Genomic DNA, 16,190 nt, shown 5'->3' on the forward strand with positions numbered 1-16,190 from the left:
TTGGAATGCGCTGTAGTGCTCATCTCTGAAACTCACTTAAATAATTCCTTTGATACAGCAGTAGCAATACAGGAATATAACAACTACAGAAAAGACAGGAATGCCTATGGGGGAGGTGTTGCTGTATACAGTGCATTCGGAAAGTATTCAGACCCCTCTGTCAGGTTGGATGGGGAACGTCACTGCACAGCTATTTTCAGGTTTCTCCAGAGATGTTAGATCAGGTTCCAGTCCGGGCTCTGGCTGGGCCACTAAAGGATATAGAGACTTATCCCGAAGCCACTCCTGCGTTGTCTTTGCTGTGTGCTTAAGGTCGTTGTCCTGTTGGACGGTGAACCTTCACCCCAGTCTGAGGTCTTGAGCACTCTGGAGCAGGTCTTTCATCAAGGATCTCTCTGCACTTTGCTCTGTTAATATTTCCCTGGATCCTGACTAGTCTCCCAGTCCCTGCTGCTGAAAAACATCCTCACAGCATGATGCTGCCACCACCATGCTTCACCGTAGGGATGGTGCCAGGTTTCCTCCAGACGTGATGCTTGGCATTCAGGCCAAAGAGTTCAATCTTTGTTTAATCAAGACAGAGAATCTAGTTTCTCATAGTCTTAGAGTCTTAAGGTGCCTTTTGTCAAACTCCAAGCAGGCTATCATGTCAAATCAAATGTATTTATATAGCCCTTCGTACATCAGCTGATATCTCAAAGTGCTGTACAGAAACCCAGCCTAAAACCCCAAACAGCAAGCAATGCATGTGAAAGAAGCACGGTGGCTAGGAAAAACTCCCTAGGAAAAATTCCCTAGAAAGGCCAAAAACCTAGGAAGAAACCTAGAGAGGAACCAGGCTATGAGGGGTGGCCAGTCCTCTTCTGGCTGTGCCGGGTGGATATTAGAACAGAACATGGTCAAGATGTTAAAATGTTCATAAATGACCAGCATGGTCAAATAATAATAATCATAGTAGTTGTCGAGTGTGCAACAAGCACATCCGGTGAACAGGTCAGGGTTCCATAGCCGCAGGCAGAACAGTTGAAACTGGAGCAGCAGCACGGCCAGGTGGACTGGGGACAGCAAGGAGTCATCATGCCAGGTAGTCCTGAGGCATGGTCCTAGGGCTCAGGTCCTCCGAGAGAAAGAGAGAATTAGAGAGAGCATATTTAAATTCACACAGGACACTGGATAAGACAAGAGAAATACTCCAGATGTAACAGACTGACCCTAGCCCCCCGACACATAAACTACTGCAGCATAAATACTGGAGGCTGAGACAGGAGGGATCAGAAGACACTGTGGCCCCATCCGATGATACCCCCGGACAGGGCCAAACAGGCAGGATATAACTCCACCCACTTTGCCAAAGCACAGCCCCCACACCACTAGAGGGATGTCTCCAACCACCAACTTACCGTCCTAAGACAAGGCCGAGTATAGCCCACAAAGATCTCCGCCACGGCACAACCCAAGGGGGGGGCGCCAACCCAGACAGGAAGACCACGTCAGTGACTCAACCCACTCAAGTGACGCACCCCTCCCATGGACGGCATGGAAGAACACCAGTAAGCCAGTGACTCAGCCCCTGTAATAGGGTTAGAGGCAGAGAATCCCAGTGGAGAGAGGGGAATCGGCAAGGCAGAGACAGCAAGGGCAGTTTGTTGCTCCAGCCTTTCCGTTCACCTTCACACTCCTGGGCCAGACTATACTTAATCATAGGACCTACTGAAGAGATAAGTCTTCAGTAAAGACTTAAAGGTTGAGACTGAGTCTGCGTCTCTCATATGGGTAGGCAGACCATTCCATAAAAATGGAGCTCTATAGGAGAAAGCCCTACCTCCAGCCGTTTGCTTAGAAATTCTAGGGACAATTAGGAGGCCTGCGTCTTGTGACCGTAGCGTACGTGTAGGTATGTACGGCAGGACCAAATCGGAAAGATAGGTAGGAGCAAGCCCATGTAATGCTTTGTAGGTTAGCAGTAAAACCTTGAAATCAGCCCTTGCCTTAACCTCTCTAGGGTCGGCGGGACGAAATCGTCCCACCTACGTAACAGCCAGTGGAATCCTGTGGCGCGTTATTCAAATACCTTAGAAATGCTATTACTTCAATTTCTCAAACATATGACTATTTTACACCATTTTAAAGACAAGACTCTCGTTAATCTAACCACACTGTCCGATTTCAAAAAGGCTTTACAACGAAAGCAAAACATTAGATTATGTCAGCAGAGTACCCAGCCAGAAATAATCAGACACCCATTTTTCAAGCTAGCATATAATGTCACATAAACCCAAACCACAGCTAAATGCAGCACACCTAGGACATTATGTTATACAATACATGCATGTTTTGTTCAATCAAGTTCATATTTATATCAAAAACCAGCTTTTTACATTAGCATGTGACGTTCAGAACTAGCATACCCAAAGCAAACTTCCGGTGAATTTACTAAACATTTACTATATTACTCACGATAAACGTTCACAAAAAGCATAACAATTATTTTAAGAATTATAGATACAGAACTCCTCTATGCACTCGATATGTCCGATTTTAAAATAGCTTTTTGGTGAAAGCACATTTTGCAATATTCTAAGTAGATAGCCCGGCATCACAGGGCTAGCTATTTAGACACCCAGCAAGTTTAGCACTCACCAAAGTCAGATTTACTATAAGAAAAATGTTATTACCTTTGGTGTTCTTCGTCAGAATGCACTCCCAGGACTTCTACTTCAATAACAAATGTTGGTTTGGTCCCAAATAATCCATAGTTATATCCAAATAGCAGCGTTTTGTTCGTGCGTTCAAGACACTATCCGAAAGGGTAAATAAGGGTTACGCGCACGACGCATTTCGTGACAAAAAATGTCAAAATATTCCATTACCGTACTTCGAAGCATGTCAACCGCTGTTTAAAATCAATTTTTATGCCATTTTTCTCGTAAAAAAAGCGATAATATTCTGACCGGGAATCTGTGTTTAGGTTCAAAGACGATAGAAAATAAAAACATGGGGTCGACTCGTGCACGCGCCTCAGCCCATTGTCCTCTGATAGAGCACTTGCCAAAAGCGCTAATGTGTTTCAGCCTGGGGCTGGAATTACATCATTCAGCTTTTTCCCGCCTTCTGAGAGCCTATGGGAGCTGTAGGAAGTGTCACGTTACAGCAAAGATCCTCAGTCTTCAATAAACAGAGTCAAGAAGCTCAAGGAATGGTCAGACAGGCCACTTCCTGTAAGGAATCTTCTCAGGTTTTTGCCTGCCATATGAGTTCTGTTATACTCACAGACACCATTCAAACAGTTTTAGAAACTTTAGGGTGGTTTCTATCCAAAGCCAATAATTATATGCATATTCTAGTTACTGGGCAGGAGTAGTAACCAGATTAAATAGGGTACGTTTTTTATCCGGCCGTGCAAATACTGCCCCCTATCCCCAACAGGTTAACAGGAAGCCAGTGTAGGGAGGCTAGCACTGGAGTAATATGATCAAAATTTTTGCTTCTAGTCAGGATTCTAGCAGCCGTATTTAGCACTAACTGAAGTTTGTTTAGTGCTTTATCCGGGTAGCCGGAAAGTAGAGCATTGCAGTAGTCCAGCCTAGAAGTAACAAAAGCATGGATTAATTTTTCTGCATCATTTTTGGACAGAAAGTTTCTGATTTTTGCAATGTTACGTAGATGGAAAAAAGCTGCCCTTGAAACAGTCTTGATATGTTCTTCAAAAGAGAGATCAGGGTCCAGAGTAACGCCGAGGTCCTTCACAGTTTTATTTGAGATGACTGTACAACCATCCAGATTAATTGTCAAATTCAACAGAAGATCTCCTTGTTTCTTGGGACCTAGAACAAGCATCTCTGTTTTGTCCGAGTTTAAAAGTAGAAAGTTTGCAGCCATCCACTTCCTTATGTCTGAGACACAGGCTTCTAGCGAGGGCATTTTTGGGGCTTCACCATGTTTCATTGAAATGTACAGCTGTGTGTCGTCCGCATAGCAGTGAAATTTAACATTATGTTTTCGAATGACATCCCCAAGAGGTAAAATATATAGTGAAAACAATAGTGGTCCTAAAACGGAACCTTGAGGAACACCGAAATTTACAATTGATTTGTCAGAGGACAAACCATTCACAGAGACAAACTGATATCTTTCCGACAGATAAGATCTAAACCAGGCCAGAACTTGTCCATGTAGACCAATTTGGGTTTCCAATCTCTCCAAAAGAATGTGGTGATCGATGGTATCAAAAGCAGCACTAAGATCTAGGAGCACGAGGACAGATGCAGAGCCTCGGTCTGACGTCATTAAAAGGTCATTTACCACCTTCACAAGTGCAGTCTCAGTGCTATGATGGGGTCTAAAACCAGACTGAAGCGTTTCGTATACATTGTTTGTCTTCAGGAAGGCAGTGAGTTGCTGCGCAACAGCTTTTTCCAAAATTTTTGAGAGGAATGGAAGATTCGATATAGGCCGATTTAGTTTTTTTATAATTTCTGGGTCAAGATTCAGCTTTTTCAAGAGAGGCTTTATTACTGCCGCTTTTAGTGAGCTTGGTACACATCCGGTGGATAGAGAGCCGTTTATTATGTTCAACATAGGAGGGCCAAGCACAGGAAGCAGCTCTTTCAGTAGTTTAGTTGGAATAGGGTCCAGTATGCAGCTTGAGGGTTTAGAGGCCATGATTATTTTCATCATTGTGTCAAGAGATATAGTACTAAAACACTTTAGTATCTCCCTTGATCCTAGGTCCTGGCTGAGTTGTGCAGACTCAGGACAATGGAGCTTTGGAGGAATAAGCAGATTTAAAGAGGAGTCCGTAATTTCCTTTCTAATGATCATGATCTTTTCCTCAAAGAAGTTCATAAATGTATTACTGCTGAAGTGAAAGCCATCCTCCATTTGCGAATGCTGCTTTTTAGTTAGCTTTGCGACAGTATCAAAAAGAAATTTCGGATTGTTCTTATTTTCCTCAGTAGCCTAAGTTGGAGAAATAGGATGATCGAGCAGCAGTGAGGGCTCTTCGATACTGCACGGTACTGTCTTTCCAAGCTAGTCGGAAGACTTCCAGTTTGGTGTGGCGCCATTTCCGTTCCAATTTTCTGGAAGCTTGCTTCAGAGCTCGTGTATTTTCTGTATATCAGGGAGCTAGTTTCTTATGACAGATGTTTTTAGGGGTGCAACTGTATCTAGGGTATTGCGCAAGGTTAAATTGAGTTCCTCGGTTAGGTGGTTAACTGATTTTTGTCCTCTGATGTCCTTGGGTAGGCAGAGGGAGTCTGGAAGGGCATCAAGGAATCTTTGGGTTGTCTGAGAATTTATAGCACGACTTTTAATGCTCCTTGGTTGGGGTCTGAGCAGATTATTTGTTGCAATTGCAAACGCAATAAAATGGTGGTCCGATAATCCAGGATTATGAGGAAAAACGTTAAGATCCACAACATTTATTCCATGGGACAAAACTAGGTCCAGAGTATGACTGTGGCAGTGAGTAGGTCCAGAGACATGTTGGACAAAACCCACTGAGTCGATGATGGCTCCGAAAGCCTTTTGGAGTGGGTCTGTGGACTTTTCCATGTGAATGTTAAAGTCACCAAAAATTTGAATATTATCTGCTATGACTACAAGATCCGATAGGAATTCAGGGAACTCAGTGAGGAACACTGCATATGGCCCAGGAGGCCTGTAAACAGTAGCTGTAAAAAGTGATTGAGTAGGCTGCATAGATTTCATGACTAGAAGCTCAAAAGACAAAAACGTCATTGTTTATGTTAGCAACACCTCCGCCTTTGCCGGAGGCACGGGGGGTATGGTCACTAGTGTAACCAGGGGGTGAGTTCTCATTTAACACAGTAAATTCATCAGGCTTAAGCCATGTTTCAGTCAGGCCAATCACATCAAGATTATGATCAGTGATTAGTTCATTGACTATAACTGCCTTGGAAGTGAGGGATCTAACATTAAGTAACCCAATTTTGAGATGTGAGGTATCACAATCTCTTTCAATAATGGCAGGAATGGAGGAGGTCTTTATACTAGTGAGATTGCTAAAGCGAACACCGCCATCTTTAATTTTGCCCAACCTAGATCGAGGCACAGACACGCTCTCAATGGGGAAAGCTGAGCTGACTACACTGACTGTGCTAGTTGCAGACTCCACTAAACTAGCAGGCTGGCTAACAGCCTGCTGCCTGGCCTGCACCCTATTTCATTATGGAGCTAGAGGAGTTAGAGCCCTGTCTATGTTCGTAGATAAGATGAGAGCACCCTTCCAGCTAGGATGGAGACCGTCACTCCTCAACAGGCCAGGCTTGGTCCTGTTTGTGGGTGAGTCCCAGAAAGATGGCCAATTATCTACAAATTCTATCTTTTGGGAGGGGCAGAACACCGTTTTTTACTGAGGAGTGGCTTCTGTCTGGCCCACTCTACCATAAAGGTCTGATTGGTGGAGTGCTGCAGAGATGGTTGTCCTTCTGGAAGGTTCTCCCATCTCCTCAGAGGAACAAAGCCTCCTTCACTCACGCCGCCAAACATACCCTCCTAAAACTGACTATCCTACCGATCCTCGACTTCGGCGATGTCATTTACAAAATAGCTTCCAACACTACTCAGCAAACTGGATAAAGTCTATCACAGTGCCATCCGTTTTGTCACCAAAACCCCATATACCACCCACCACTGCGACCTGTATGCTCTCGTCGGCTGAACCTCGCTACATATTCGTCGCCAAACCCATTTGCTCCAGGTCATCTATATGTCTTTGCTAGTAAAAGCTCCACCTTATCTCAGCTCACTGGTCACCATAGCAACCCCCACCCATAGCACGTGCTCCAGCAGGTATATCTCACTGGTCATCCCCAAAGCCAACACCTCCTTTGGCCGCCTTTCCTTCCAGTTCTCTGCTGCCAGTGACTGGAACGAATTGCAAAAATTGCTGAAGCTGGAGACTTATATTTCCCTCACTAACTTTAAACATCAGCTATCTGAGCAGCTTACCGATCACTGCAGCTGTACATAGCCCATCTGTAAATAGCCCATCCAACTACCTACCATATCCCCATATTGTTTTTATTTATATTTTTGCTCTTTTGCACACCAGTATTTCTACTTGCACATCATCTGCACATCTATCTCTCCAGTGTTAATTTGCTAAATTGTAATTACTTCACTACTATGGCCTATTTATTGCCTTACCTGCTTACTCCATTTGCACACACTGTATATAGATTTTTCTATTGTTATTGACTACTTTTGTTTATCCCACGTGTTGTTGTGTTTTTGTCGCACTGCTTTGCTTTATCTTGGCCAGGTCGCAGTCATAAATGAGAACTTGTTCTCAACTGGCCTACCTAAATAAATAAATAAAATCTGAACTTTATTGACTCCCTGGTTAAATAAAGGTGAAATAAACATTTTTACCAAAGTGCTTCTTCATTCATTACTCTGGTAAAGACAGTTATGCCGTGCTCCATGTTGGATCCAACATTCCTACTTTGGTCATAATGTGTAGAGAACTGTTCCTTGATGGATAGGCTATTGTACAACACACAGAGCTATTTTCCTTTATTCAGGACATTTAGAATGACAACACATTAAAGAGTAGCCTAGTGGGATTATTCACAAAATTATCTGGTGATCAGGTTATGAAATGTCATGACAAAGACATTTTAGTTTCCTTGTTTCACCTGAAATATTAAATTATATATAGTCTTAGGTGACGTTATGGGTCCTACAGTAGGTCTATGTTGTTGTTAGGTGAAGTTATGGGTCCTACAGTAGGTCTATGTTGTTGTTAGGTGAAGTTATGGGTCCTACAGTAGATCTATGTTGTTAGGTGAAGTTATGGGTACTACAGTAGGTCTATGTTGTTGTTTGGTGATGTTAGCCTTCCCTGTAGCTCAGTTGGTAGAGCATGGTGTTTGCAACGCCAGGGTTGTGGGTTCGATTCCCACGGGGGGCCAGCACAGGAAAAAAAAAAAAAATGTATGAAATGTATGCATTCACTACTGTAAGTCGCTCTGGATAAGAGCGTCTGCTAAATGACCAAAAATGTAAAATGTAAATGTTATGGGTCCTACAGTAGGTCTATGTTGTTGTTAGTTGAAGTTATGGGTCCTACAGTAGGTCTATGTTGTTGTTAAATCAAATTTCAAATCAAATGTTTTTATGTAGCCCTTCTTACATCAGCTGATATCTCAAAGTGCTGTACAGAAACCCAGCCTAAAACCCCAAACAGCAAGCAATGCAGGTGTAGAAGCACGGTGGCTAGGAAAAACTCCCTAGAAATAAACCTAGAGAGGAACCAGGCTATGAGGGGTGGCCAGTCCTCTTCTGGCTGTGCCGGGTGGAGATTATAACAGAACATGGCCAAGATGTTCAAATGTTCATAAATGATCCAACATTCCTACTTTGGTCATAATGTGTAGAGAACTGTTCCTTGATGGATAGGCTATTGTACAACACAGAGCTATTTTCCTATATTTGTTTTTAGGTGAAGTTATGGGCCAATTTTGCAAACAAGCAGTGTACAAACCCTCATTGTCACCTTGATGGAAAAGCCAAAGAGCATTTTTTCTGGTTGAAGTGTTAAGTACAAAGCGGTTGATTTGCGACAATAACGCAAACATATTAAGCAGGAGATTCAAATGAGCCTTACAATTATAATCCAAAGTAGTGTGAAATGAACTCATCATCAACCTGGAAATGGAGGTTACTCCCCTGAGTTTTCCCCCATTCACATTCAGAATACATTGTGAAAAACTAAAATCTTTGCTCACCATTTTTGCTCCAGGCAGATATACTACATCCATAACTAGTGGTTTCCTCATTACCAGATATACTACATTCATAACTAGTGGTTTCCTCATTACCAGATATACTACATCCATAACTAGTGGTTTCCTCATTACCAGATATACTACATCCATAACTAGTGGTTTCCTCATTACCAGATATACTACATCTATAACTAGTGGTTTCCTCATTACCAGATATACTACATCTATAACTAGTGGTTTCCTCATTACCAGATATACTACATCCATAACTAGTGGTTTCCTCATTACCAGATATACTACATCCATAACTAGTGGTTTCCTCATTACCAAATATACTACATCCATAACTAGTGGTTTCCTCATTACCAGATATAGTACATCCATAATTTGTAAGTCGTTCTGGATAAGAGCGTCTGCTAAATGACTTAAATATCGGTTTCCTCATTAGTGGGGAGGAGTTTCTACAACCAAATTGCATGTGCATCACCCTCATGCCGCAATTTTAGCAAACACAGAAAGGGGCCTATATTGGAGACCAAAGTCGTCTGGCACACTGCTTAGAGTTTTCAACAACTGTAATAATTTATTTCTAGCCTACAATCATCGATGTTACTACTAATGTGAAAACAAGACAAAATATGACTATTCTTGCTCATTTTAAGACAAATGTCAAGTAATCATTACATTCATTACAGATGTCAATTGTTGTACAACATCATGGCTACGCTGTTGGCATCACCTTTTACAGTGGATTTCTGCTGTTGTGGGCCTTTAATAATCTGTCTGTCTTTGTTGTTCACACAGGAGAGATACGTGACTATCGTGGATCCTCTGGGGAGCCTCAACAACCTCGTGATGCTGACGAGGCAGAGAAGAGTCTCTCCAGATCAGAACACCTCAAGAAACACCTGCAGAGATGCACAGGGAAGAGAACTCACTGCTGCTCTGAGTGTGGGAAGAGATTCACCTCATCAGGCATTAAAATGCATCAGAGAACACACACAGGAGAGAGATCTTACAGCTGTGATCAATGTGGGAAGAGTTTTGGTCAATCTTGCCATCTGGTATCACACCAGAGAACACACACAGGAGAGAAACCTTATATCTGTGATCAATGTGGGACGAGTTTTAGTCAATCTGAAACTCTGAGAGTGCACCAGAGAATACACACAGGAGAGAAACCTTATAGCTGTGATCAATGTGGGAAGAGTTTTACTATATCTAGCTCTCTGACTGTACACCAGAGAACACACACAGGAGAAAAACCTTATAACTGTGATCAATGTGGGAAGAGTTTTACTATATCTAGCTCTCTGACTGTACACCAGAGAACACACACAGGAGAGAAACCTTATAACTGTGATCAATGTGCGAAGAGTTTTGGTCGATCTGGCCATCTGGTATCACACCAGAGAACACACACAGGAGAGAAACCTTATAACTGTGATCAATGTGGGAAGAGTTTTGTTTCATCTAGCCAGCTGACTATACACCAGAGAACACACACAGGAGAGAAATCTTATAGCTGTGACCAGAGATAATCTGATTAAAGATCTCTGATCAAACATCAGAAAATACATGAAGGAGTTGTTTCATGATATCAATGAAATAATGTCACAATGTAGAATGTTTTAACATTGTAGTAGGAGTATTTTAGTGATGTCACAATGTAGAACCCTAAACGTTTGTCCCGTTCTATTGATTTCAGCATGATATGGATATTAGCCTCAGAGGGAAAATCCAGGCTCTGAAATGGAAGAGTTACTATTTATGTGATTTAACAAAAAAAGAGTTGTGTTACACTTACCACGTTGGCGACCCACTTGAATCAAAATGCAACACTTCAAAATGTATCTAGCAGCTTTCTACAAGTTGTCCTCTAACCAGGGATGTACACATTATTCCCAGATTCCGTGTGGTTTTTGAGCTGTTCATTTTAACAGGACTTGCAACTTCATCTCCCTCCTGTCAAACAAATGATTTTAGCATGATATCGATGAATAAGTGTTGTGTTCCTTTGTTTAGCGACCCCTACATTTAAATGCATCACTCCAAAATGTAGCTGACTGTCTTCTGCAGGTTGTCCTCTAACCAGTGAGGTAAAAGATATCTCCCATTTCCATGTGTTTTTTTAGTTGTTAGTTTCAACATCACGTACAACCTGATTTCCCCCCTAATCGATATCAGTGATTTATTGCTACTTATCAAAACAACAGCTGTTTTGGTGCTTGTGCAGTTTATAAGGAGCTTGTTTTAAAAAATACAAGTAATATGATTATTGTGGCAGATGTTTGTGTATATAGCACATGTTATGTTTAGGTTTTCAATTTATCACAAACTGTTTCTGCATATTGGTTATTGATTTGGACACGTTAAAACTGTGTTTTGACATCGGGGATATCCCATCTAGCAACATGTAATTGAAAAGACTTCGAAAATAAGACTATGCAACCAAATATTTCATATTTACATTTCATGATCAGATTTAGTAATCATAATTATTTATGTAACCAACTGACAATTTTTGGGTACAATTATATTGACATTGTTATCCTGCTTTTAGAATATCAGGAATCATTCTCAGATGTGCCAACCCAAATGTACTAGAGCATGACATTGGGGACTGGGCCCCGATCCAACAACATGCCTATCTAGTGAACCCTGAAAAGAGAGAGAAGCTCCGCAGTGAGGTGGAAAGTTACTACGGATATTGCCGGAGTTTCCTCTTGAAATCAGACATGTCCGTGGTAAGGTCAACTTGGTTGCTGATTGTCTCAAGGGTGGGCAGTCAAAAAGTTTTGTGTTTTGCATTTAGCCAGTCCGTTGCCATTTATTTTGACTGCACGTTTTTCCGTATTGGAGATGAGTTTTGTTTGGGCTCGTTCCAAGGGGATGAGAGTTCTAGAAGCTAGAAGGGTTTTTCTTTTGTTTTCCTCTTCTTGGGCAGATTTAGTGGGTCTCATGGTGGGTGTCTTTTAGGTCCCAGTTGTTGTTACTAGTCAACTTCCAGTGGACACTGAGAGCAAAACTGCAAGATTATGTTATAATACTTTTATTGCATCAAATGGTTGTTTTATGTAACAGAATAGAGGGTTCTTAGAACTATTGTGTCTGTGTGTTCTACTGAGGATGGGCCTCTGGGAGAAAACACTGACAGGAGATTTACAATGTCTTTTGGGTGATAAAACCTAAAGAGACTGCATTCCAGAACATGAGTTAATGTTTCTGTTCTATATGGGACCAGGGAGAGATGACCTCAGGGCCAGACCCTGGTCTCTACACAAAGAGTACTGTTTTTACAGCAGATACTGTCTGCTGAGAATTATAAGTATCTTTCATACAAATGTTAACCTTGTGACCCGTTCTATACATCTATTGTTCGTCATGTAGATTGAAAGGGGTGTATCTTGGCTGTAAAAGACCTTTGTACTTTTGTCTCGGGGCTCTCAACGAATCATCTGGGGGTGATTGTTCGACCAGCCATCATTATCATAGGGCACCCAATTGATTGACTTTATATGTGTGTTGTATTGACCTGCTGCCTTATAAGTGAATAAAGATTTAGTTTAAGAATAACTCTGACTTGTGTGATAAGTTTGTCTCAATTAATATTAAAGAAATTCACCACATTTGACGATGGGGATGTGAATCTTCACTTGGTGACCGCTCCTGACGACCTGGGTAAATGGTGCGCCAGGGATCCCTCTAACTTAGGATCTCAGGGAGACCACACTTCGGGAACAGAACAAATGGACCCACCTTTGATCTGAGAGGCAGCGAGCCGAGTGGATACCACATCTCGAACGTAGTTTTAAAAAAAGAGGTGAGTGAAACACGCAAAGTGGAGTTTTTAGAAAAGCCTCGTAGGCTCTGAGTGTGTATTCCTGTGTGGAGGTGTAAACAGGGCCCAGTCAGGAGGCTCTGAGTGTGTATTCCTGTGTGGAGGTGTAAACAGGGCCCAGTCAGGAGGCTCTGAGGCTGAGTCAGCTATCTGTGTGAACTGGATGAAAACTAGAATCTGTGTTTACTAGTTAAGACCATTTGTGATATAGAATAAGATGGTACGGTGCACCTGGAATTATTTTAAACCTGGACCCCATTTTAGAAGTATTGAAAGATGTAAATGTATGAGTTTCATTATCCTAGGAACTAACCATTAGATAAATGTGAAAATATTCCTGCAGGTTAAAATATTGTTGAAAAACAACTAATTGATTAGGTATGTTTGGGAATAGCATTGTGTGACTGTGATATGAGAGTTGTGTGACTGTGATATGAGAGTTGTGTGACTGTGATATGAGAGTTGTGTGACTGTGGTATGAGAGTTGTGTGACTGTGATATGAGAGTTGTGTGACTGTGATATGAGAGTTGTGTGACTGTGATATGAGAGTTGTGTGACTGTGATATGAGAGTTGTGTGACTGATATGAGAGTTGTGGAAATGAGTCTTAATCTGATGTTTGGATAGTAACATAGAAATATGCTGAATCAGATGATTGAAATGTGGATAATAAGCGGGATGATATTTTAGAAAGCAGCGGAAGGTCTATAGTTCCTGGGAGGCTTGATTTTGCCGTGGTCTCTGGGAGGTTAGAGAACCGTTGAGGATCCCATGGTCATTGTCCGGGAAACAAAAGTTTATTTTTTGTTCTGCTGGGAGTATGTTTGGAGAGTCCTTGAAAAAGCAAATGGAATGGTTGTTGTGAGTACCTGAGAATTTCTTACGTTTTATATGGATTCTGTGAATATATGAAAATATGATGAATTGTATGTGTGTATAATCGATTACTAGAGATTTGATGAAGTAATACTGGGAATATAATTAGATACAATTTAAACAACCCATATGTAGACGAACGTAGGTTTTGAGTTGGTATCTTTAATGGATCATTTGATAAAGATGAGGGTTAAGCATTATTAAACTGTCTACAAAGTCTGAGCAGTTGTCTCAGAAACTGATGGGAGTGTGTCCACTTTAGGGTAAGTTACCCTAACAATGTAACTATAAAACGCTTATTGGATTTTCTCCGTCCGGGTACTACATTTCAAATACATGTAAATCTACATTTGAAATGGGGGGGGGGTTCTTCCTGGTATGAGAGGAGTTGGGGGGGAGTTTAGTTAGTTAGTTAGTTAACGAAGCTAACGTTAGCTCGTTCATTATCACAAAAGTGAGAACTGCTCTAGATTGGAAACTTACGTTAATGAGTGTAAAGCCATATTGTCTTTATGGAAACGATATACAATATATGGGAAAGAATATGGTTTAGGAAGTAATCCAAACCTAGTTGTGCCTAGTTAGGACATAACGTTAGCTAGCTAGCTAACGGTACTGTACTGTATCTCATACAACGCCGACGGTCAAACCCGGCTTTCTAATATTTACGTTCATTAACTATAGTAACGTTATGGAAGATATTCACAGAAAACTATCATTGTCTTCGTTATTCATTATTAGTATGTTATATTATTATAATACATTATTTCGAGACATATTCAGAGCCAAACATCAACCCAACTTAACCTTTTTAACTGTTGTCGCATCCAAACTTGTCACCATCGTTTTCAGTTGTAATTGCGAAGTTCCCGGAAGAAGTCCAGCAACAACGGAGGTTCCTCGATGAACCCACCTTCTAACAAGTTCTTTGAAGAACCTTTTGGGGCTGTTTTACATTGACCAAGAACCCTACGGTTCTTAGGGGATCTGAGAACAACTCCAGTTGAACCCTTCATTTTTAGAGTGTAGTCGGCTCTATTTACTCTCAGATTCAAACATGATGATTAGCATCAACGATCAAGTCAGCTGCTGCTGCTCCAATACAGTATGAGGTGAGACGGTGAACTGATGTTGAACTGGGCAGTCAGCTGCTGCTGCTCCAATACAGTATGAGGTGAGACGGTGAACTGATGTTGAACTGGGCAGTCAGCTGCTGCTGCTCCAATACAGTATGAGGTGAGACGGTGAACTGATGTTGAATCATAATGATTAAGTTAATTAAAATGAATTTGTGAAACTGTTAAAAAAAAATTGTATATTCAATATTTTACGCTATTGTTATCATATAGAAACATGATGGAATATTGTACATCATATTAGCATCAACATACATTATTGTTTCATTCAATTTCACATAATAAGGATATTTAATATTTTCAAGTTCAGAAGTCAGAACCCATCACCTGCTATGTAAAAGAGACAGAATAATGCACAATGGTCAATGCTATCTGGGATCCTTGGGACATCCCTACCCTAAACCCTAACCTTAACCCCTACCTTAACCATTTTAAATGTCAACTTCAACGGGCTAGGGACGTCCCAAGGATGTATCTCTACCTGAAAATACATGATCTAAGTGATTGATAGTTGGTATTCAGCAGTCATAAAGCCTTATTTACTTTAACGAACTACTAAAATAGTGATTTTGTCAGACAGCATAAACAGCAGCTCTACACTTTATTGACTGACTGATCCATTCATCCTTCCATCCCTCCTCAGCCTTCCTCTCCTCTGAAGACCCAGTGAGGGTGGAGCTCAGTCAGAGAGCTGTTGAGGGACTGGTTAGGAAGAACACTTCTACAGCCAGAGAGGTGAGAGGTCACACATGATTTAGATGGTAAATATTTATGTCCCCTTAGTGGTTCATCACGTCAGCAAAAGGGAATATGTTCCATCACCTATATTTATTTACATTAGTGCAAATTGTCCTCTGATATGGGTGTAATTTCTCACCCCTTTTGGCTGTATGAAAGTTAATTTCCCCTCAGGCACACACATTTGTTCTTTGTTATTATCCGAGCCACTGCCTGTTCAGCCTGCTATCATCCAGAAGGCGAGGTCAGTACAGGTGCATCAAAGCTGAGACCGAAAGACAGAAAAACAGCTTCTATCTCAAGGCCATCAGACTGTTAAACAGGCATCACTAACACAGAGAGGCTGAAAAACAGCTTCTATCTCCAGGCCATCAGACTGTTAAACAGGCATCACTAACACAGAGAGGCTGAAAAACAGCTTCTATCTCCAGGCCATCAGACTGTTAAACAGGCATCATGAAATCATTGGCCCTTTAATAATGTTTACATATCATTTCTCATCTCATATGTATAAACTGTATCTCAGTCTATGCTGCTCTGACATTGTTTATCCATATATTTATATATTCCTAATTCCATTCCTTACCTTAGATTTGTGTGTATTAGGTATTTGTTGTGAAATTGTTAGATATTAATTGTTAGATATTGCTGCACTGTGGGAACTAGAAGGACAAGCATTTCACTACACCTGCAATAACATCTGCTGAACCCCTGTATGTGACCAACAACATTTGATTTCTGAAGGTAATTTGTGTCAAATGTATTTTTCCCCACTCATTCACCCCATCTCTTTACATTGCTTATGCATATTCAGTGGTCTGACTGCGTCCAGACTATGTCAAA

The 16,190-nt window shown here is 41.3% G+C and overlaps 1 protein-coding gene across 1 annotated transcript in view; it reads left to right on the plus strand.

Annotated features, from left to right (window-relative positions):
* The window catches only part of LOC145863586 (uncharacterized), a 30,664-nt gene extending 18,338 nt beyond the window's left edge, over positions 1-12,326 (plus strand). The window contains exon 2 of the mRNA XM_082968344.1: positions 9,561-12,326. Coding sequence (XP_082824470.1) covers positions 9,561-10,297 — 737 coding nt within the window. The 3' untranslated portion in view covers positions 10,298-12,326. The remainder of the gene's footprint in view (positions 1-9,560) is intronic.
* The last annotated feature ends 3,864 nt before the right edge of the window (positions 12,327-16,190 follow it).

This window comes from Salmo salar, chromosome 02, assembly GCF_965601325.2.
Source record: "Salmo salar chromosome 02, fSalSal1, whole genome shotgun sequence".
In the NCBI taxonomy this organism is placed as follows: Eukaryota; Metazoa; Chordata; class Actinopteri; order Salmoniformes; family Salmonidae; genus Salmo; species Salmo salar.